The 19,144-nt window shown below is 33.8% G+C and overlaps 3 protein-coding genes across 5 annotated transcripts; 2 read left to right on the forward strand and 1 right to left on the reverse strand.

Moving 5' to 3' along the window:
* Positions 1 to 205: 205 nt before the first annotated feature.
* On the forward strand, positions 206 to 6,922 carry LOC131662368 (polyadenylation and cleavage factor homolog 4). 3 transcript variants are annotated; one of them, XM_058932135.1, is made up of 7 exons: positions 207 to 964; positions 1,867 to 1,968; positions 2,275 to 2,532; positions 2,792 to 2,911; positions 2,995 to 3,378; positions 4,256 to 6,097; positions 6,205 to 6,922. In XM_058932135.1, the coding sequence occupies exons 1-7, from the start codon at positions 599 to 601 to the stop codon at positions 6,214 to 6,216; spliced, it is 3,084 nt and encodes a 1,027-aa protein (XP_058788118.1). In that variant the 5' UTR covers positions 207 to 598; the 3' UTR covers positions 6,217 to 6,922. The 3 variants fall into 3 exon arrangements, with proteins under 3 accessions (XP_058788117.1, XP_058788118.1, XP_058788119.1); XM_058932134.1 differs by lacking the exon at positions 6,205 to 6,922 and having other exon boundaries at positions 206 to 964; positions 4,256 to 6,118; XM_058932136.1 differs by lacking the exons at positions 207 to 964; positions 6,205 to 6,922 and having other exon boundaries at positions 2,245 to 2,532; positions 4,256 to 6,118.
* A 5,476-nt stretch (positions 6,923 to 12,398) lies between these two features.
* On the reverse strand, positions 12,399 to 13,088 carry LOC131658829 (secreted RxLR effector protein 161-like). The gene has a single exon (XM_058928081.1). It carries the CDS (start codon positions 13,086 to 13,088, stop codon positions 12,399 to 12,401), a length of 690 nt encoding a protein of 229 aa, XP_058784064.1.
* Positions 13,089 to 13,284: 196 nt separating this feature from the next.
* On the forward strand, positions 13,285 to 14,250 carry LOC131658830 (uncharacterized). Its single transcript, XM_058928082.1, has 2 exons — positions 13,285 to 14,077; positions 14,185 to 14,250. Exons 1-2 carry the CDS (start codon positions 13,285 to 13,287, stop codon positions 14,217 to 14,219), a joined length of 828 nt encoding a protein of 275 aa, XP_058784065.1. The 3' UTR covers positions 14,220 to 14,250.
* The last annotated feature ends 4,894 nt before the right edge of the window (positions 14,251 to 19,144 follow it).

The following is a 19,144-nucleotide window of genomic DNA, read 5'->3' on the forward strand; positions in this document are numbered from 1 at the left end:
CGATTTAATTCGAGATCAATTCAAAGTTTTCCCTTTATATTCATGATTAACTATTTTATCTATTTCCCTTTATATACATCTAATATCTAGTTATTATAGGACCATGAAGGGTATATGCGACAAAAACAATAGTAGTAAAATGAAATCTAATCTCAACTCAATAGTAATAATTACTTTAAACGATACTAATACAGCATCTGAATATGCGGTTCTGAAATGTTTAAAAAAAAAAACTCCGTTCACAATTCGAAGAATTTCACAGTTGAACTTGAATGGGTGAGAAGAGTTTCACTCTAAACTCGTGTGTGTATTATCACACGTGTTTACTCTCTCGATCCTTCTCTTTTATTTCTCGTTTTTTTCTTCATTCGTTTTTCATCTCTGCGAATTGGGATTAGGGTTTATCCCAATCCTCATTCTTCAATTTTGATTCAAATCTTGTTGTTCCAATTCGTTATTCACTTTCTCCGCACTGTAAATCAAATCGGCACGAGAATCGAATCAATAAGCCGAATGTTGTAAATCTAGTTTCGGAACTGCATTAGGGTTAGGATTAAGGGTTTTAGATTGATTCACTGTGTTTTTGATTTTTGATGAAATGGAAGGAACTCGTAGATTGTTGGATAGATCCAGAGAACCGGGTCCCAAGAAGCCCCGATTGATGGAAGGTTCAAACCCTAATACTCGACCCTTTCCTCAACGACAAGCTGCCTCTGGGGCTGCTGCGTTGGCTAGGTTTCGAATTAATGACAGAGAAATTGATACTGGTGATGGTGATCATGGGGACGGTGGTTACCACCCGCAGCCACCGCCGCATCAAGAGCTTGTGACTCAGTATAGGGCTGCTCTGGCCGAGCTTACTTTCAATTCGAAACCGATAATTACCAACTTGACTATCATTGCTGGAGAGAATCTTTCGGCTGCGAAATCAATTGCTGGAGCTGTTTGTGCTAATATTCTAGAGGTGAATTACATTGAGCAATTTTTCTGTTGTGTGTTTGTATATTATGGCTGATTATATTGAATTGAGTTGAATTGAATTGTAATTGATTTAGTATGAGAAAGTGCACTTTTATTTTATCTTGTTCTGATGCTTGTGCTGTGGATAATCAGCTGTGTGTGACACTGCATGTATTTATCTTTTTTTCTCTCATATTTTTTTTTTTAATCTTTTATACTTGCATACATCAATAAAATATACTCAAAAAACACTGTACACTGTGCTTGAAATCAATTTTTTTTTTTATGTACAAGCATAATTTCTCCATTAAAATCAGGTTAGTGTTGTACCAGTGCAGAGGTTTTATGATATAATGGTGAGTGTTAGTTAGAAAAGAAGGCATTTTATCCTCATTGATAGTGTCCAGGTTTTATGCGGTAGATATTTCTCAAATTGTACTCTCATGCTCCTGAGAAGAAGGGAAAATATTTTGTTTTTTTCAGACCTTGTGACATAAAGTAAAGATAAACTTTCGCTTAATGATGAGGTGAGATTAGGTAAGTCAATGTCAAGTATGATACTGTCGTGATTCGGTTAGGATACCAGGTTTGGGAACTGGCCCTGGATAAGCAGCATCATTAGAACATGGTGCTTTATAAATCTCCTGGTCTTTTGATGACTTTGTATGCAAAGGGGATTAAGAATCTTTGGTAAGAAATGTCACATTCCTCTCTCAAATATGGTTGAAGTCAACTTTGGTGAAATTTGATGCTAACTTCAAATTTAAGGATATAATATTGGCTTAAGTTGTTTTCCTCGATCCTTGTTTACATTTGTTGTGGCAATATTACTTCTAGCCCAGTGCTTGTCTCTGCATTTATTATAATAAAATGTGTGTTTAATTGAATGTGTTAATAACTTTTCAGGTTTCAAGTGATCAAAAGCTGCCATCACTTTATCTCTTAGATAGTATTGTCAAGAATATTGGGCGAGATTACATAAAATACTTTGCTGTTAGACTACCTGAGGTCAGATATCTGTTACCTTTCGTTTCATTGGCCTTCATCGAATTATATAGTAATATTCTTATGAACATCTATGATGAATCCTTCTAATTGTGATATGAAATCATGAAAATTTAAACTAATCTATTTTGATTTGATTTTGTTACATGCATAATGATATTACAATAGTTCAGGCATTGCCATTAAAAATGAATTATCTATCTGTTAACAAAATGGAGTTTTTCACTTTGCAACTCTCCTTCGAGTATTTTCTAATTTTATACACCTATTTTTAACTAGGTACTTGCCAATTACTCCTTTACATTTTAGGTATTCTGCAATACATACAAACATGTTGATCCTCCTGTGCATTCAAGTATGAGGCATCTTTTTGGAACTTGGAGAGGAGTCTTTCCTCCTCAGACCCTTCAAATAATTGAGAAGGAACTTGGCTTTGCTCCCACAGTCAATGGTTCTGCTTCTGCATCTGCTACAATCAGAAATGATTCCCAGTCTCAACGTCCACCTCATAGCATCCATGTAAATCCCAAATATTTAGAAAGGCAACGTCTTCAGCAGTCTAACAAGGTATCTGAAATGATTTCAAATAAACCAATCCTTACATGATAGAAATGTTGAAATCTGATTGGAGTAGGTCTAGGTTAGATAGTAATGCAGAATATTTATTTGATGAATTAGAGCTTGATACAGTGACACCTTCAGAAAACACCTTTTGATTCACAATACTTTTTATGAGTCAATCTATTTATACCCTACATGCCTTTAGATTTTGTCAAGTTATAGCTCTATATATCTTAACAATCACGCCTTTTTCTGTCTCATGTAGACTAAAGGAGTATTTGATGATATGACTGGAGTTATTCCAAATGCAAATGAGGACTCAGAGAGGTCAAACAGAGCTTTGGGTGTTGCACGGCCGTGGCTGGATTCTAGGATTAACATGCGTGTATGTGAAGTAATTTTTCTTTACCTCTTTGTACTATTCAATTTGTCAATTTTCATATTTTAATTTAATGGTGTATATTGCAGAATAACCAGCATACTCATAGAGATGCATTTAATGATTCTGTTCCTGACAAGAGTATTGGCGGAGCCTATGGAGACGAGGAATATAATTCTAGTGGTTCAGATGTTGGAAGAACTGGAAGTAGGCTCATTGGTGGTGCTGCAGAGACCTTACCCGGGCAAAAAAATGGTTTCAGCCTCAAACATGGTTTTTCTAATCACGAAGCACCAAAGCCTATGAATTTGGATGCACATAACATAAGGAACAGTGCCATGTCAAGGAACTGGAAAAATTCAGAGGAAGAGGAGTTCGTGTGGGATGAGATGAACCCTGGTTTGCCTGAACATGTACGTAATGTCTCTAGCAACTTGAACTTAGACCCATGGAGTGCCGATGACGACAATTTGGTAAGCTTGCTATGATAAAGGGTCAATTGTACTTTGTTACCCAATTTATAAAATGAGGTGCTTTCCTGTTTGAACTACCTTGTCCTTGATAGAAATTTACGCTTGCGAATTTGAGATGCATGTGTGTATTGCTAATAATTTTATGGCTATAATTAAGAAGACCAATTCTTGCCGTCCAATTTTGATGAGAATGCTCCACAGGAAATTAACTTGTTGCCTTTAGCACAGTTGGAACATCATTTAGAGTCTATTTCTTATCTTGAAAAGTCTTTTGGTATGTAATCTATCCTATATTTTAAAGATGGGGGTCATTACAGAGGAGTATACTAAAGGAGAGAGCAACATGACAAAAACGCTTGACGGAAAACAAATGCCTAATGAAATAGGGTGGCAAAGTATAGTTGGCACTAACAAAACTATTGTATCAGATTGAAGTAGAACAAACTGGGGCCATGGAGTGATTTATAGTAACAAGAAATTAGCAACCATATCTATACAGGACTCTTTCCCCAGGATAAATATGCCTGATTCCCTTAACTTGAAAATACTAATTTTGAAATATCCTAATAAAAAACTAAGACATAGCTCCTTGATTCATCTTGGTATAGTTTTGTGGACTTGAAAATAATAATTTAAATTTCAAATATCCTAATAAAACCTAGACACAATTCCCTGATTCATCTTGGTGTAAGACATTACTAGCTACTAATAATTAATAAATTTGTAATTGTAAACTGTAATTCTCTAATTGGAGATGCATTGTAAATTGATACAACAATTGTATGCTCATCTCTTCATTCTGCCCTATTAAATATTAATATTATATATATTTATATCTAATTTTATTTATTTTTTCTAATTTGTGTTCTGCATGCAGGAAAGTGAAGATCACCTCCAAGTGACACATCAAATTGGAACTAAAGTTGATAGAGGAATATCGACCGTTAAGAAACAACTACCATCATCTGGGGGCCATTCATCATTATCATGGGGATTGCAGAAGCAGCTTCCAAGTGCCAAATTGAATATGAAGTCAGGTCACTCAGAAATATTTGTTTCAGCTCCTAGTGGCTTACCCAGGAATTCAAATTCTTTGGCTGCAAGGATGAGAAATCAGTCTTCTATGCCGCATACAACTACAGGAACGGCCAAAATCATGGGACAGCAACAATTTGATTCTGAAGGTGCCGAATCCCCTTCTGAACAGTCTCCTTTGGAACAACAGTCTCCATCCGTGCCAGTAACAACACATCACACTCCTTCAGTGCGAAATTTGCCTGAGCAAGATTGTCCACAAACTCTGAAAACATCTCAACATTTGGGTGGTCAGCAAAGTCAATACATTAGAGATTCTGCACCTGCAACTCGTCCCAATGTTCAGGTTGGTAACTTGCGGAAATCACAAGCAAAGGATCCGCGGGTTTCATCATCTTCCGCAACTTCTCTCCAGGCAAAACCTCAACAACGACAGCTGGGCCCTTCACAGGCTGAAGTTACTCTTAAAGCTAAGCAGCCACTCAAGTCTAAAGTTTCTTTAGCCAAAGCCAAAGCCAAAGAAACTTCAGAAAAGTCAACCACAAAAAGTCTTCCAGCTACTACTGTGAAGAGTGGAGTCACCCCCAACAAATCAATTACCAAAAGTATGGATGCAAGTAATCGTCCATCTCTATCGGGGGTTAAGCCTACTCGGTCAACTGGTCCTTCCCCTACCACATTAATTTCTTCGGGGCCTTCCTCCGTGTCATTAGGTTCTCCAAATGATCATTCACAGACTTTGCCAAAACTACCTCAACGGAAGGTTGTAAAGAAGCCAAAAGTATCTACTCAACCATCCACTTCCTCTAATGACCGTGGTGCATCAGCTCCGAGCTCAAATACCGTCAATAAGATTAACTTGAATCCAATTTCAAACCTTTTAAGTTCTTTAGTTGCTAAAGGTTTGATATCCGCTGGAACGGAGTCAGCAGCTGTAGTGCCAAATGAAACGGGGATTCGATCGAAAGGCCAAACTGAAAGCATCACTACCAGTTCCTCATTGCCAGTTGTTTCAATTCTTGATTCTGCAACTTTCCCAGTAAAATCTTCCAAAGTTGAGGTAGATGGTGATGAGGTGGATGGTGACGAGGTAGATGGTGATGAGGTAGATGATGCTGCAAAAATCTCACTTCCCTTGTCTCAATCAACTAGCACAGAAATTATAAATCTCATTGGCTTTGATTTCAAACCTGATGTAATTCGAGAAATGCACCCACATGTTATCACAAAATTATTGGAAGAACTCCCACATCATTGCAGTAAATGTGGTATTAGGCTTAAACACCTAGAACAGTTTGATAGACACTTGGAATGGCATGCTACAAAAGAAAGAGAACAAAATGATCTGAATGGAGCATCAAGAAGATGGTACGCAAAGTCGAATGACTGGATCGCTGGCAAGGCTGGATATCTGTCAGAGTCTGAATTTACTGATTCTGTAGATGAACATGATGATGAAAACACATATGAGATGGTTTTAGCAGATGAAAACCAGTGCTTGTGTGTTTTGTGTGGTGAGCTATTTGAAGATGTATACTGTCAGGAAAGGGAGCAATGGATGTTCAAGGGAGCTGTTTACCTGAACAATTCCGATGACGTTAGTGAGGTGGAAAGTAGAAATGTGGGCCCCATCATTCATGCTAGATGCTTATCAGAGAACAAAATATCTGTTGTGACCAATACAGTAAGGCTCACAGTGAATTAAATGGAAGTCCTTCAGTTGATTTTTGAAGCTTAAAAGAGCGAGTTGATATTTTGGATAGTTATTGATTCAACTTATTATTTATGCAGGAGCTTGATTAATAGGTTTCCCCTATACCGTTGAAACTGAGGTAATGTCAGGAGCTTACCAAGGGTACCCAGGTTCTCATTGCATACTAAAACTTGATGGCTCATTTGACATTTAAAATTAGTGTCGCTAACTGCTCTCAAAAGAAATCAAACAAATTTTGTGCCCTTTTGTTTCTTTTTCTTGTACTAGAAGGAAAAAAAAGAGAAATTAAGTAGTATTTAAAATATATAAATGCGAGATAGTTTTTTTTTGTAGCTAAGCTTGATCTTTGATATGGTTGAGATAACTTTTTTGTACCATAGGTGATGAAGCAAATTTGCACATTTAACAGATATGGGGATAATGCAGGTGTTACGCACCAAGGCTGTCTCATTCAAATAGTGGATATCGTTATCCCTGTCATTAATAATAGAGATTTTGATCCCCTACTCTTTTAATTTTCCGTTGTTAAATCTGCACATTTTCTTTGGGAGGGAATTGAAAGTCCAATAATACCGGTGTATCACTTTCTTGAATTTCTCAGCTGCATAAACAATAATGATGCACTGGGTCATTTCTTGCCAACTTTTGACTTGATTTTTTGGTTGTTGATTTGGTTGAGAAGTGTTCTCTGTGTGTGTTGTGCTATTCTATGTCTAATATGCCTGGAGCCTTTGTTTTGATATGAACTGCAGGCAATTACTATCCAACTATTGGTGCAAGAGACCTCTTATTATCCATTTTGTGAAATAGGATGTTTAGGTTTTCTGAAATAATAGTTATTTGTTGGTAATAACTATAGATTATTTCAGCAAAATATATCTATCACACACACACATTTAAGTTTTAAACTTTTGAATAGTACCGAAGAGATGAAGTGAACTGGACAGCCAACAACTTTGTACCCAAAAGAAGTGACAGTATAAAATAATAAATCTGAATTTAAGGTTTATATCAAAGCAAGAAAAAGCCAAAATATAATACGAGTTGATTGAAGTTTTTTAATGATAGACTTACTTTCTCTTCATAAAGACTTCAAAATCTTAGCTTCAAAGTAAAGTTTATTTATTTAAAATCCATTAAATTCCAGGTACTTGTTGGAACAATTAATGATAATTGATAATGTTGGAATAATATGCCAAAGAAAAAGGTAAAATTGTACTCCCTACGTCTCATATTAAGTCTTCTATTTGAGATTGATACACATTTAAGAGGATAATTAATTGTGTTGACTTAATGTCATTTATTAAAATAACTTTATTAATAATAATAGGTAGTGGGGTAATTATATGAACTAAAATACAAATAAATTATAAATATTGTATTGGAATTCTAAAGAGATTTAAGATAAATAAAAATAGGAAAAATGACACATAATATTAAAAATAATTTGATTTTTTTTAAGTCCCATTTTGGATAGATAGTTTTAACATTAATAGTTTATGACATTATAAAAGATAAAGAAAATTTTTAAGAACATTTTATTATATTAGGAACGTACATGTTTTATTCTAAAATACTTTAAAAATTATTTGAGTTTTTTATTTCTTTCTCTCTCTCTCTATTAAGTTTTTTATTCTTTTCTCTCTTTCCAACTTCTTTCTCTTTCATTTTACGTGTTGTATTTTTATAGTATTTTTAAATTTGATTTAAAAAATTATTTAAAATGATCAAATGATTACTGTTGAATTCTCTTTAGAAAATTATTCAATCGTTTCTTGTTTGAGAAATTGGTTAGGACAGTCAAACTATTATTAGTCGTTGAATTCTCTTTAGAAAATTATTCAATCGTTTCTTGTTTGAGAAATTGGTTAGAACAGTCAAACTATTATTAGTCGAGGTTGTTCTTGAATAGTTATCTATATTGGAATAGTAATCATAATACTATGATTTGGGTTGTTTTATTTCTAGGACGTCGTGGTTAATAAATGCCTTGCATAATTTTTGATAGTGTTGCAAAATGTCTTAAAGAGAGCGAGATATGAAATTCTCATTGTTCATGTTTTCTCAAAATCAAATGAATAAACCAATAGTAAAAAATTGATGGATGTTTTCTCAAAATCATATGAATAAACCAATAGTAAAAAATTGATGGATTAATATGAAACAATCAATTATGCTGAATATGAAACTACTGCATTAATTAAATTAAAGAAAATGATTTATAGCTAAAGGCAAATATTAGCCCTGTGAAAAAGAAAATGATTTATAGCTAAAGGCAAATATTAGCCTTGTGAAAAGGGAATGATTATCTCTGCAAAAATTATATTTTGAATGAATTTGTAAATAATATGTATGATTAATACAGTAATTTTGATATTGCAAAACAAGTTTGGGAGACTTTGCAAAAGAAGTATGATACAAAATAAGCTGGAGTAGAAAAGTATGTTAGTACGTTGTTAGTCGCTACTTAAAGAATCAAATGGTAGATGAAAAATCAGTAGATGCTCAATGTCATTGCTCACGAGATAATCACTGAAGATATGTCTTTAGATGAACAATTTTAAAATGTTGTTATTATTGACAAACTATTACACATTTGATAGTTGAAAAAATTTCAAACATTTGCTTCGCAACAAAACAAAAGATTTTTTCAATTAAGAATGATTACTCGCCTTTATATTGAAGAAGAATCCCAAATACAAGATAAAAAAAGAAAAAGTGTTGGTTGTTTCAAACAATAACAAAAAAATTGGTACGTTTCCAAAGCCATCTAGCAAACCATGAAAGAATCAGAATCAAAATATTGTGACTTGAATTAAGAATGAGAACCCTTAAAGATACCAATTGTCCCAATTATTAGGCAACAATGATCACCACAAAGAAACGACACATGTGTCTTCTCTTGGTACAACTGTGGAAAATTAGGTCATATGGCTAAAAATTATGAAAAATTAGGTCATATGGCTAAAAAATATAAGAACATGTTGTAACTTGCTGTTGCCCCTAGTGCACAGGCTAATCTACGCAATTTATTGGTATGATCACTGAAATGAACATGATTGGTGGATATAGAATGGTGCCTCTCATCATGTTTGTTTTAATTGTGCAATGTTCAAAACATACACATTTGTTGAAGATACGTAAGTGTCGTTGGGAGATGTCCACACCACTAATTTTGCTGGTATTGGAGATGTGGAGCTGAAGTTCACCTTTGGTAAAAACTCAAATATTGATGAACGTCATAAATGCTCTTGAGATAAGAAATAATCTTGTTTGTGATATTTGTACATCACTAGGAATGATATTTTTGTTGAAAAAGAAATAAGACAAAATTTAGTTAGTCTATAGGAGAATATTTGTACATCACTAGGAATGATATTTTTGTTGAAAAAGAGTACACCGCTAATGACATATTTAAGTTAAATGTCGAAATGAATAAAATATATTCTTCAGTTTACTTTTTGTTAGATTTTGTATGACATGCTAGATTTTGTCATGTTAGTAATCACAATATTTCTAATTAGGTAATTTAGGCTTAATTCCTAAGTTAAATGTAAATGAATAAGAAAAGTATGAATTTTTAAACCAAACTAAAATAACTAAGAGTTCACATAAATTAGTATTTAGAGATCATAATCCCTTAGATCTTATACACTATTCCATATGTGAACAATATGAAACTTTAATAAACGTCATTTCAATCACTTTTATTAACGATTGCTCTGATTATACATTTGTATACCTAATGAAGAATAAAAGTGGAGTGCTTTCTATGTTTAAGATTTTTCTGAATGAAATCGATAATCAATTTAGTGTAAAAAGTTGAGAGGTTTCGTAGTGATAAAGGAGCTGATTATGATTCTTATTTATTTAATAAATTTTATAGACAACATAAAATTATACATGATACCAATGCACCATAGTATTATAAAATGAATAGTAAATTGGAAATAAAGAATACCACTCGTATTAAATTTGTCATTGCTATCATGTTCATTTCTTATGTTGTATCTCATTGGTGGGGAGAAAATTTATTGACTATTTGTGATGTCCTGAGCAAAATTTCCAAATCTAAAAATAATATATCTCCTTATGAGTTATTGACGAAAATACAACTAAAATTATCTTATTTTAAACTTCAGGCTATCTAGCTTATGTCAGGATTCCAGATCTGAAGCGAGTTAAAATTGTTAGTCGAGCCTATGAATGTGTATTTATTGGGTATGGTGTAAACAATAAGGTGTATAGTTTTTATGAACTAAACGCTAAAGTGATCATCTAATCAAATGATGTTGATTTCTATGAACATAAATTTTGTTTAAAATGGAGAAATAGGGGGCGCTGAATCAAATCACAGTCATGTGATAAGAAGCATCGAAAGCAACGATGAAGGAAAAACTTAACTTCGAAGAAGTAATACTGTAAGAGTCTTTAAAGATTATGTACCTCTTTATGAGGCCTATTCACTAGAAGAAGATCCAACGAATCTTCAAGAAGCTTGACATCTCTAGATGCTAATTTGTGGCAATAAGCTATTGACGATGAAATGGATTCTCTAGAATCTAACGTGACCTAGAACTTAGTAGACTTGGCTTTTGGTTACAAATCAATCTGTCATAAATGGATTTTGCAAAATAAACTAAAACCTAATGGTACAATTGATAAATGCAAGTTTCACATTGTGACTAAATGTCTTAGGAAAAAAGAAAATATATCTTCGATACCTTTTCTCTTGTCACTTGAATTACATCCATTAGAGGTACTAATTTTAAGTGTTTCTATTTATGACTTGATAGTACACAAAATAAATTTTAAAATCGATTTTTTAAATGGTGACTTAGAAGGAGAAATTTATATGGGCCAACTATAAAGATTTGTGATCCATGGGCAAGAAAACAAGGATTTGTAAGTTAGATAAGTATATGTATGATCCAAAACAAGCTCTAAAGCAATGACATGAAATTTTTTATAATGTATTAATATCAAATGGATTCAAAGTGAATGGTAGTGACAAATGTGTTAATGAAAAATTTGAAAGCATCATCTGAATCACAATCTGTCTTTATGTAGACGACTTACTCATATTTAGATCAAATATTTAGGTTATGAATGTCGTGAAATTACTGTTGTGCAACAAATTTGATATGAAAGACCTCGAAAAAGAAATCTTGATTCTTGGAATCAAGATAACTACGTCTAAAAAGAAAATATCTTTGCACAACTATTTAATATAGATCTCAAGCCTAATCCTCCATGAGTTAGGGGTCTGCACATTTTTTCCAAGCAACCAAGACAAACTTTCTCTTGTTAACTGCCCCACTTTAGATGAAATTTCTAGAAGCTTTGTGAATGTCTCTCAGTAAAACAACATGCCAAGAGTAGCAGGTAATTATAAGAGGTACCATATGTTGGTTTTATCTTAACGTATCTTAATCATGCAAATCAACATATCACGATAATGAATAGGGCATGATAGATCAGATCTTAGAACAATATGATTTTTACACTTTACAGAATTAGATCAAAGAAACATACCTTGATCCATGACGACAACGTAGCGGTAACCGCGAATCGATAGAATTGATTTTCTCCCTCTTAGCCTCTTTAGCTCTTGAGAGACCTTTTTTGATGGAGCAAAAGACTTCGTTAATCGGCAGAGAGAGGACCAATCCCTAGGGTTGTTTTTATATATCCAACATCAAGATATATTAGGAATAAATATATATCCACCATCAGGATATATCAGGAATTTACCTTTTCAATAATTTTAATTAATTGATAACCAATAGGAATATTAGACTATTATTTATAAATATACTATAGCCATAATAACACTTAATCTTAAACGTGGGCTGAGGACTGAAAAGTCCAACATTCTCCCACTTGGCTAAAGTATTATTACATGACATATGGTCTAATGATAAACATAATTGCGCTGGGTATAAGATAATCCTCATGATATTGGTTATATCATAAGGTCATCATTAAGTACAAAATCAATAAGGATCATAGCGGTTGTATGTCAGTTTGTTGACATATTCCCTTCTATGTATCACAATACTAATGTAATACTTAAAAATGACATTCTTTATAAGGTATTCAATAATGGTCCAACTATAATGTCTTGTGAAAGACTAAAATCTTGCTTACGTAATTCATTCATGTATATATACTAGTCATAAGAAACAAGATTCATAAGGTCATATCAGAAACAAAAACAAATGAGCTCAATATGTCGATCATAAAATAAAATTGAAAACATAAAATGACGTTAGTGATGACATCCTATAATCCCCATCCTTTCGACATGTTCAATAAATGCCTTAGGTGGTAATCCTTTCGTCAACGGATCTGCAACCATAAGTTTTGTGCTAATGTGCTCGATCGACACCCTTTGTTTCTGAACTTCCTCCTTAACAGCAAAGTATTTCAATTCCATATGCTTAGCACCCTTAGAATACTTGTCATTTTTGGAGAAGAAAACCGCTGCAGAATTATCACAATAAATTTTCAACGGCTTGGAGATAGTGTCGACAATTCCAAGTCCTGAAATAAAGTTCCGCAGCCATAAACCATGAACCGTAGCCTCAAAGCATGCTACAAACTCAGCTTCCATAGTGGATGCAGCAATGATAGTCTGCTTTGCACTCTTCCATGAAATTGTTCCACCAGCTAAGAGGAACAAGTAGCCAAAAGTGGACTTTCTTGTATCCACGCATCCGGCAAAATCTGAATCTGAATATCCAATCACCTCAAGGTGATCAGATCTCCTATAAGTGAGCATATGATCCTTAGTTCCTTGCAGATACCTCAATACTTTCTTTGCAGCTTTCCAATGATATATTCCTGGATTACTTTGATACCTTCCCAGCATTCCGACAGCAAAACTTATGTCTGGCCTGGTACAAGTTTGTGCATACATCAAGCTTCCAACAATATATGCATAAGGAATTTGTTCCATTTCTTTGCGTTCCAATTCATTCTTTGGACATTGCTCGAGACTAAATTTGTCTCCCTTTTGAATTGGAACCACACTTGCAGAGCATTTATAATTGAATCTGTATTATTGTTCAAATCTGTTACTCAAAGCATTGACGTGTAAGCATATATTAATGTGATTGCAGTGTCTGTTCCCGCTTCTTTTTCATTCGCAAGCCATGTCTGTTATTAAGTTTAATGGGCTTAACTTCAATGAATGGTGTGAACAAATTCAGTTTCACCTTGGTGTTTTGGATCTTGATTTGGCGCTCTTAAGTGACAAGCCTGGTGATCTTAATGATGAAAGTACTGCTGAGCAAAAATCTTTCCATAAATCTTGGGAAAGATCTAACAGACTAAGCCTAATGTTTATGCGAATGGCTGTAAAAAACAACATCAAGTCCACATTTAAGAAAACTGAAAATGCTAAGGAATTTATGAAGTATGTGGAAGAAAGCTCTCAATCTGACTCAGCTGATAAGTCACTTGCTGGGACACTAATGGGTACGTTAACCAATATGAAGTTTAATGGTTCTCGTACCATGCATGATCATGTCGTCGACATGACAAACATAGCAGCAAGATTGAAGACCATGGGAATGGAAGTGAATGAAAATTTCCTAGTAACGTTCATCCTTAATTCCTTACCTTCGGAGTATGGCACATTTCATGTCAATTATAACACTCTGAAGGATAAATGGAATGTGCATGAATTACAAAGCATGCTCATTCAAGAGGAAGCAAGGCTTAAGAAATCAGGAGATCATTCAGTTAATCTCGTTGGTCATAAAGGAGCTGGAAAGAAACCATGGAAGAAGAATGGAAAGGTCAAGCAAGGACTGTCAAAGATCAACCAGTCATCTGACCAAATCCACAAGAAGGAATCAAGCAAGGATACATGCCGGTTTTGTAAAAAGGCTGGACACTATCAAAAGGATTGCCTGAAGCGTAAGGCATGGTTCGAAAAGAAAGGTAAGCTCAATGCTTTAGTATGTTTCGAATCTAATTTGGCTGAAGTTCCTCATAATACTTGGTGGATTGATTCTGGTTGTACCACTCATGTTACAAATACGATGCAGGGATTTCTTACGACCCAAACCATAAGCCAAAATGAGAAGTTCATCTTTATGGGAAATCGAGTCAAGGCTCCTGTTGAAGCTAATGGAACTTATCGTTTAATTTTAGACACCGGACATCATTTAGACCTTTTTCAAACTTTTTATGTTCCTTCAATTTCTCGCAATTTGATTTCATTGTCTAAACTTGATAAGGCTGGTTATTTTTTTAGTTTTGGAAATGAATGTTTCAGTTTGTTCAAACAAAATGTTTTGATTGGATCTGGTATTATGTGTGATGGTTTATACAAACTAAAGCTTGATAATCTCTTCTCTGAGACCTTATTAACTGTGCATCATAATGTTGGTACTAAACGTGGTTTATCTAATGAGACATCTGCTTACTTGTGGCATAAACGTTTGGGTCATATATCCAAGGATCGAATTGAAAGGTTAGTAAAGAATGAAATCCTACCAAATCTGGATTTTACTGATCTTGGGGTTTGTATTGAGTGCATTAAGGGAAAGCACACAAAACACACACTTAAGAAAGCAGCCACAAGAAGCTCACAGCTCCTTGAAATTATACACACAGATATTTGTGGGCCTTTTGATGTTCCATCACTAGGTGGAGAAAAGTATTTTATCACCTTTATAGATGATTTTTCACGTTATGGATATATCTATTTGTTGCACGAAAAATCTCAATCAGTAAATACTCTTGAGATATTTATAAATGAAGTTGAAAGACAATTAGATAAAAAGGTGAAAATTGTTAGATCCGACAGAGGTGGTGAGTATTATGGTAAATATAATGAAAGTGGACAGTGCCCTGGTCCATTTGCTAAATTTCTAGAGAGTCGTGGCATTTGTGCTCAATACACTATGCCAGGAACACCACAACAAAATGGTGTTGCAGAAAGGCGTAATCGTACTTTAATGGATATGGTTAGAAGTATGTTGAGTAACTCATCTTTACCCAAATCATTGTGGATGAATGCTTTAAAGACCGCTGTATATTTGCTAAATAGGGTACCTAGTAAGGCAGTTCCTAAGACTCCTTTTGAGTTGTGGACGGGAAGGAAACCCAGTTTAAGGCACCTCCATGTTTGGGGTTGTCCAGCGGAAGTGCGAATTTATAATCCACATGAAAAGAAACTGGACCCAAAAACAATTAGTGGTTTCTTCATTGGTTATCCAGAAAAATCTAAAGGGTATCGATTTTATTGTCCTAACCACACTACGAAAATTATTGAAACTGGAAATGCTAGGTTCATTGAAAACGGTGAAGTTAGTGGGAGCTTGAAACCACGTAAAGTGGAGATACAAGAAGTAAGGGTGCAAGTACCTCTACCCTTGACTTCTTCTCATGTTGTTGTCCCTGTACATGTTGACCATGCTAATGACTTGCAAGATCAACATATTAACGACCAAGCACCACTTAATGACACTTTAACCAATGAAATTGTCATAGTTGAACCTACCATAAATGAGCCACAAGAAGATGTATTAAGAAGATCAGAAAGACAACGAAGATCTGCTATTTCTAATGATTATGTGGTTTATTTACAAGAGTCAGAATTTGACTTAGGAATTGATAATGATCCAGTTTCATTTTCACAAGCCATCGAAAGTGATAGTTCTACTAAGTGGTTGGACGCCATGAAGGAAGAGCTAAAATCAATGGATTCCAATGAAGTTTGGGACCTTGTCGAATTGCCTAAGGGATGTAAAAGAGTTGGGTGTAGGTGGGTCTTTAAGACCAAGCGCGACTCGAATGGCAATATTGAAAGACACAAGGCCAGGCTCGTTGCCAAAGGTTTTACTCAAAAGGATGGTGTTGACTACAAAGAAACCTTTTCTCCTATCTCTAAAAAGGATTCCTTAAGAATTGTCATGGCAATGGTAGCTCATTATGATTTAGAGCTCCATCAGATGGATGTGAAAACCGCTTTTCTGAATGGGAATCTAGATGAAGAAGTCTTTATGGATCAAGCAGAAGGTTTTGTGGTTGATGGAAAAGAACATATGGTGTGTAAACTTAAGAAGTCAATATACGGACTTAAACAAGCTTCTCGACAATGGTATCTTAAGTTCAATGATACCATCACATCCTTCGGATTTAAAGAAAACATTGTTGATCGATGCATATATCTGAAGATTAGTGGGAGAAAGCTAATAATTTTGGTCTTGTACGTTGATGATATCTTGCTAGCTACTAATGATCTTGGTTTATTACATCAAACCAAGGAGTTCCTCTCTAAGAACTTTGAGATGAAAGATATGGGTGAGGCATCCTATGTGATCGGAATAGAAATATTTCGTGATAGATCACAAGGATGGTTGGGATTGTCTCAGAAAGCATACATTAATAAAGTTCTAGAGAGATTCAAGATGGACAAATGCTCTGCAAGTGTGGTTCCAATTCAAAAGGGAGACAAATTTAGTCTCGAGCAATGTCCAAAGAATGAATTGGAACGCAAAGAAATGGAACAAATTCCTTATGCATCTATTGTTGGAAGCTTGATGTATGCACAAACTTGTACCAGGCCAGACATAAGTTTTGCTGTCGGAATGCTGGGAAGGTATCAAAGTAATCCAGGAATATATCATTGGAAAGCTGCAAAGAAAGTATTGAGGTATCTGCAAGGAACTAAGGATCATATGCTCACTTATATTGGAGCCACCTTTGGGCAAAGCACCAACATACAGCAAACATAATTGATGCTTAATTAGAAATTTCACGTAACTGGCAATAGTCATGCTTAAATTAACTATATTTGCAATCTTTGGATGTACTAAACATACCTAAATAAGCATATCAGTATACCACAATAATGTTCATGTATTATAAAATGAATAATCAACCTTTGGGTGATCCATAAATATTTTATAATCAAGAACTTCAATATACTCATGATAAAATTTTCAAATTTCATAATATCATTTCATTCATAAGCATCACATGAACATGAGCAATTGAATTTATGCCAATTTGATATCTTAGTATTTTATAACTTGGCCACTTTGGTGGCTAACAAATTAACATTATAAAGATATCACAATAATAACATGCAATCATACAATATTATATATAATATTAGAAAGTTACAGTACGTTATGTTAAATATATAACCTTTACATGCAGAACATGAGATTCCAATTTATATTATATGATATTAGCATATATACTATACACTTCAATATGTGACTTAGTGGAATCAATCATCATGATCACAGGTTATGTTATAACACATAATACATATTGCAGATTCTTTTAAATATTGATTAAGACTTACAGTATTGGCGGCGAAGACGTGGTCCTCATGATTGAAAACATCAGACAATAAAATAAAAATATATAATATACATCTATAAGTCATGGATAGATAACAAAGTATCATAGATCTATAATATAATATTAATTAGAGACCTATAGCAGAACATAAAGCAGCGGATGAAATTAGCAAATCATGATTGAAAAATCACAAGTTCAACAACAATGCTCTGATACCAAATGTTGGTTTTATCTTAACGTATCTTAATCATGCAAATCAACATATCACGATAATGAATAGGGCATGATAGATCAGATCTTAGAACAATATGATTTTTACACTTTACAGAATTAGATCAAAGAAACATACCTTGATCCATGACGACAGCGTAGCGGTAACCGCGAATCAATAGAATTGATTTTCTCCCTCTTAGCCTCTTTAGCTCTTGAGAGACCTTTTGTGATGGAGCAAAAGACTTCGTTAATCGGCAGAGAGAGGACCAATCCCTAGGGTTGTTTTTATATATCCAACATCAAAATATATTAGGAATAAATATATATCCACCATCAGGATATATCAGGAATTTACCTTTTCAATAATTTTAATTAATTGATAACCAATAGGAATATTAAACTATTATTTGTAAATATACTATAGCCATAATAACACTTAATCTTAAACGTGGGCTGAGGACTGAAAAGTCCAACACCATAATCTGAATGACTGACTTAACTAATATGACCCTGCCTGTCATTGATAGAATGGATCCTTTCCAAGTAAGCCAATTTGGAGATGATTTTGTCAACTATAGGTTTAAGGTATATAAATTTCACCCTAAAATACATGAAAGGCATATAGCCGATGTAAAAACAATTTAGAGTTATGATGTTCCTTAATCTAGCTTGAGATAATGAACCAGAATAGACGGAAGATTTGAAAGATTTGTTTTCATGCTTGCAACGATTAAAGGAGAGGAGCCTTTGGACCACACTATTATGCCATTGAGGTTGTGTTTACATGTCGTTAAGCCTAGTTTGTGCTCTTCCTCAGAGATAGTGATGACGGGTTGGTCACCTTTCAGACAAGATTTGTGAAAATTTTCTTTGTTTGAGAAATTTTGGCTTCCACTTGTGCTTTTGTAGGTTGTTTTAGATTAAAAGTGTTAACTATGATTTCAGGAAAGAGGATATGTGGGAGATTAGAAGTCATTGTTGAGAGATCTAGGAAGAAGGAAGAACTAGGTGAACAATGTTTTTTAAGAAGATTTGACACATTAATTTATTTAAAGAAAACTGAAGATTCTAATCCATTTTAAATAAACATGACGATAAAATTTGAGTAAGTGGTTGAATCTTACCCAAAATTTAACAAAGCAAAATCAAATAAACTATGAGCGAATGTATGAAAAAATAAAAATTTAAAAACGGGGCGAGGGAAGGGGTTTTGATACCCACCTCCACACGCCCTTCACCCCTCAAAATTATTAGATTATTTTTTTATTTATTAATATTATTACATATTTATTATTATTAAAATAATATATTACTTTGATTATTTAATATTAAAAATTTTGATTTAAAAAAATATAAATTATATGGTTGATTTATGTTAAACATTGATGTTTAATTTAATTATTGATTTTTGAAATTGAAAAAAAATAAAATACTTATTTAAAAACATATAAATATATTTTATTCAATGAAAAA

The sequence above is a fragment of the Vicia villosa genome, linkage group LG3 (genome assembly GCF_029867415.1).
Source record: "Vicia villosa cultivar HV-30 ecotype Madison, WI linkage group LG3, Vvil1.0, whole genome shotgun sequence".
NCBI lineage: Eukaryota > Viridiplantae > Streptophyta > Magnoliopsida > Fabales > Fabaceae > Vicia > Vicia villosa.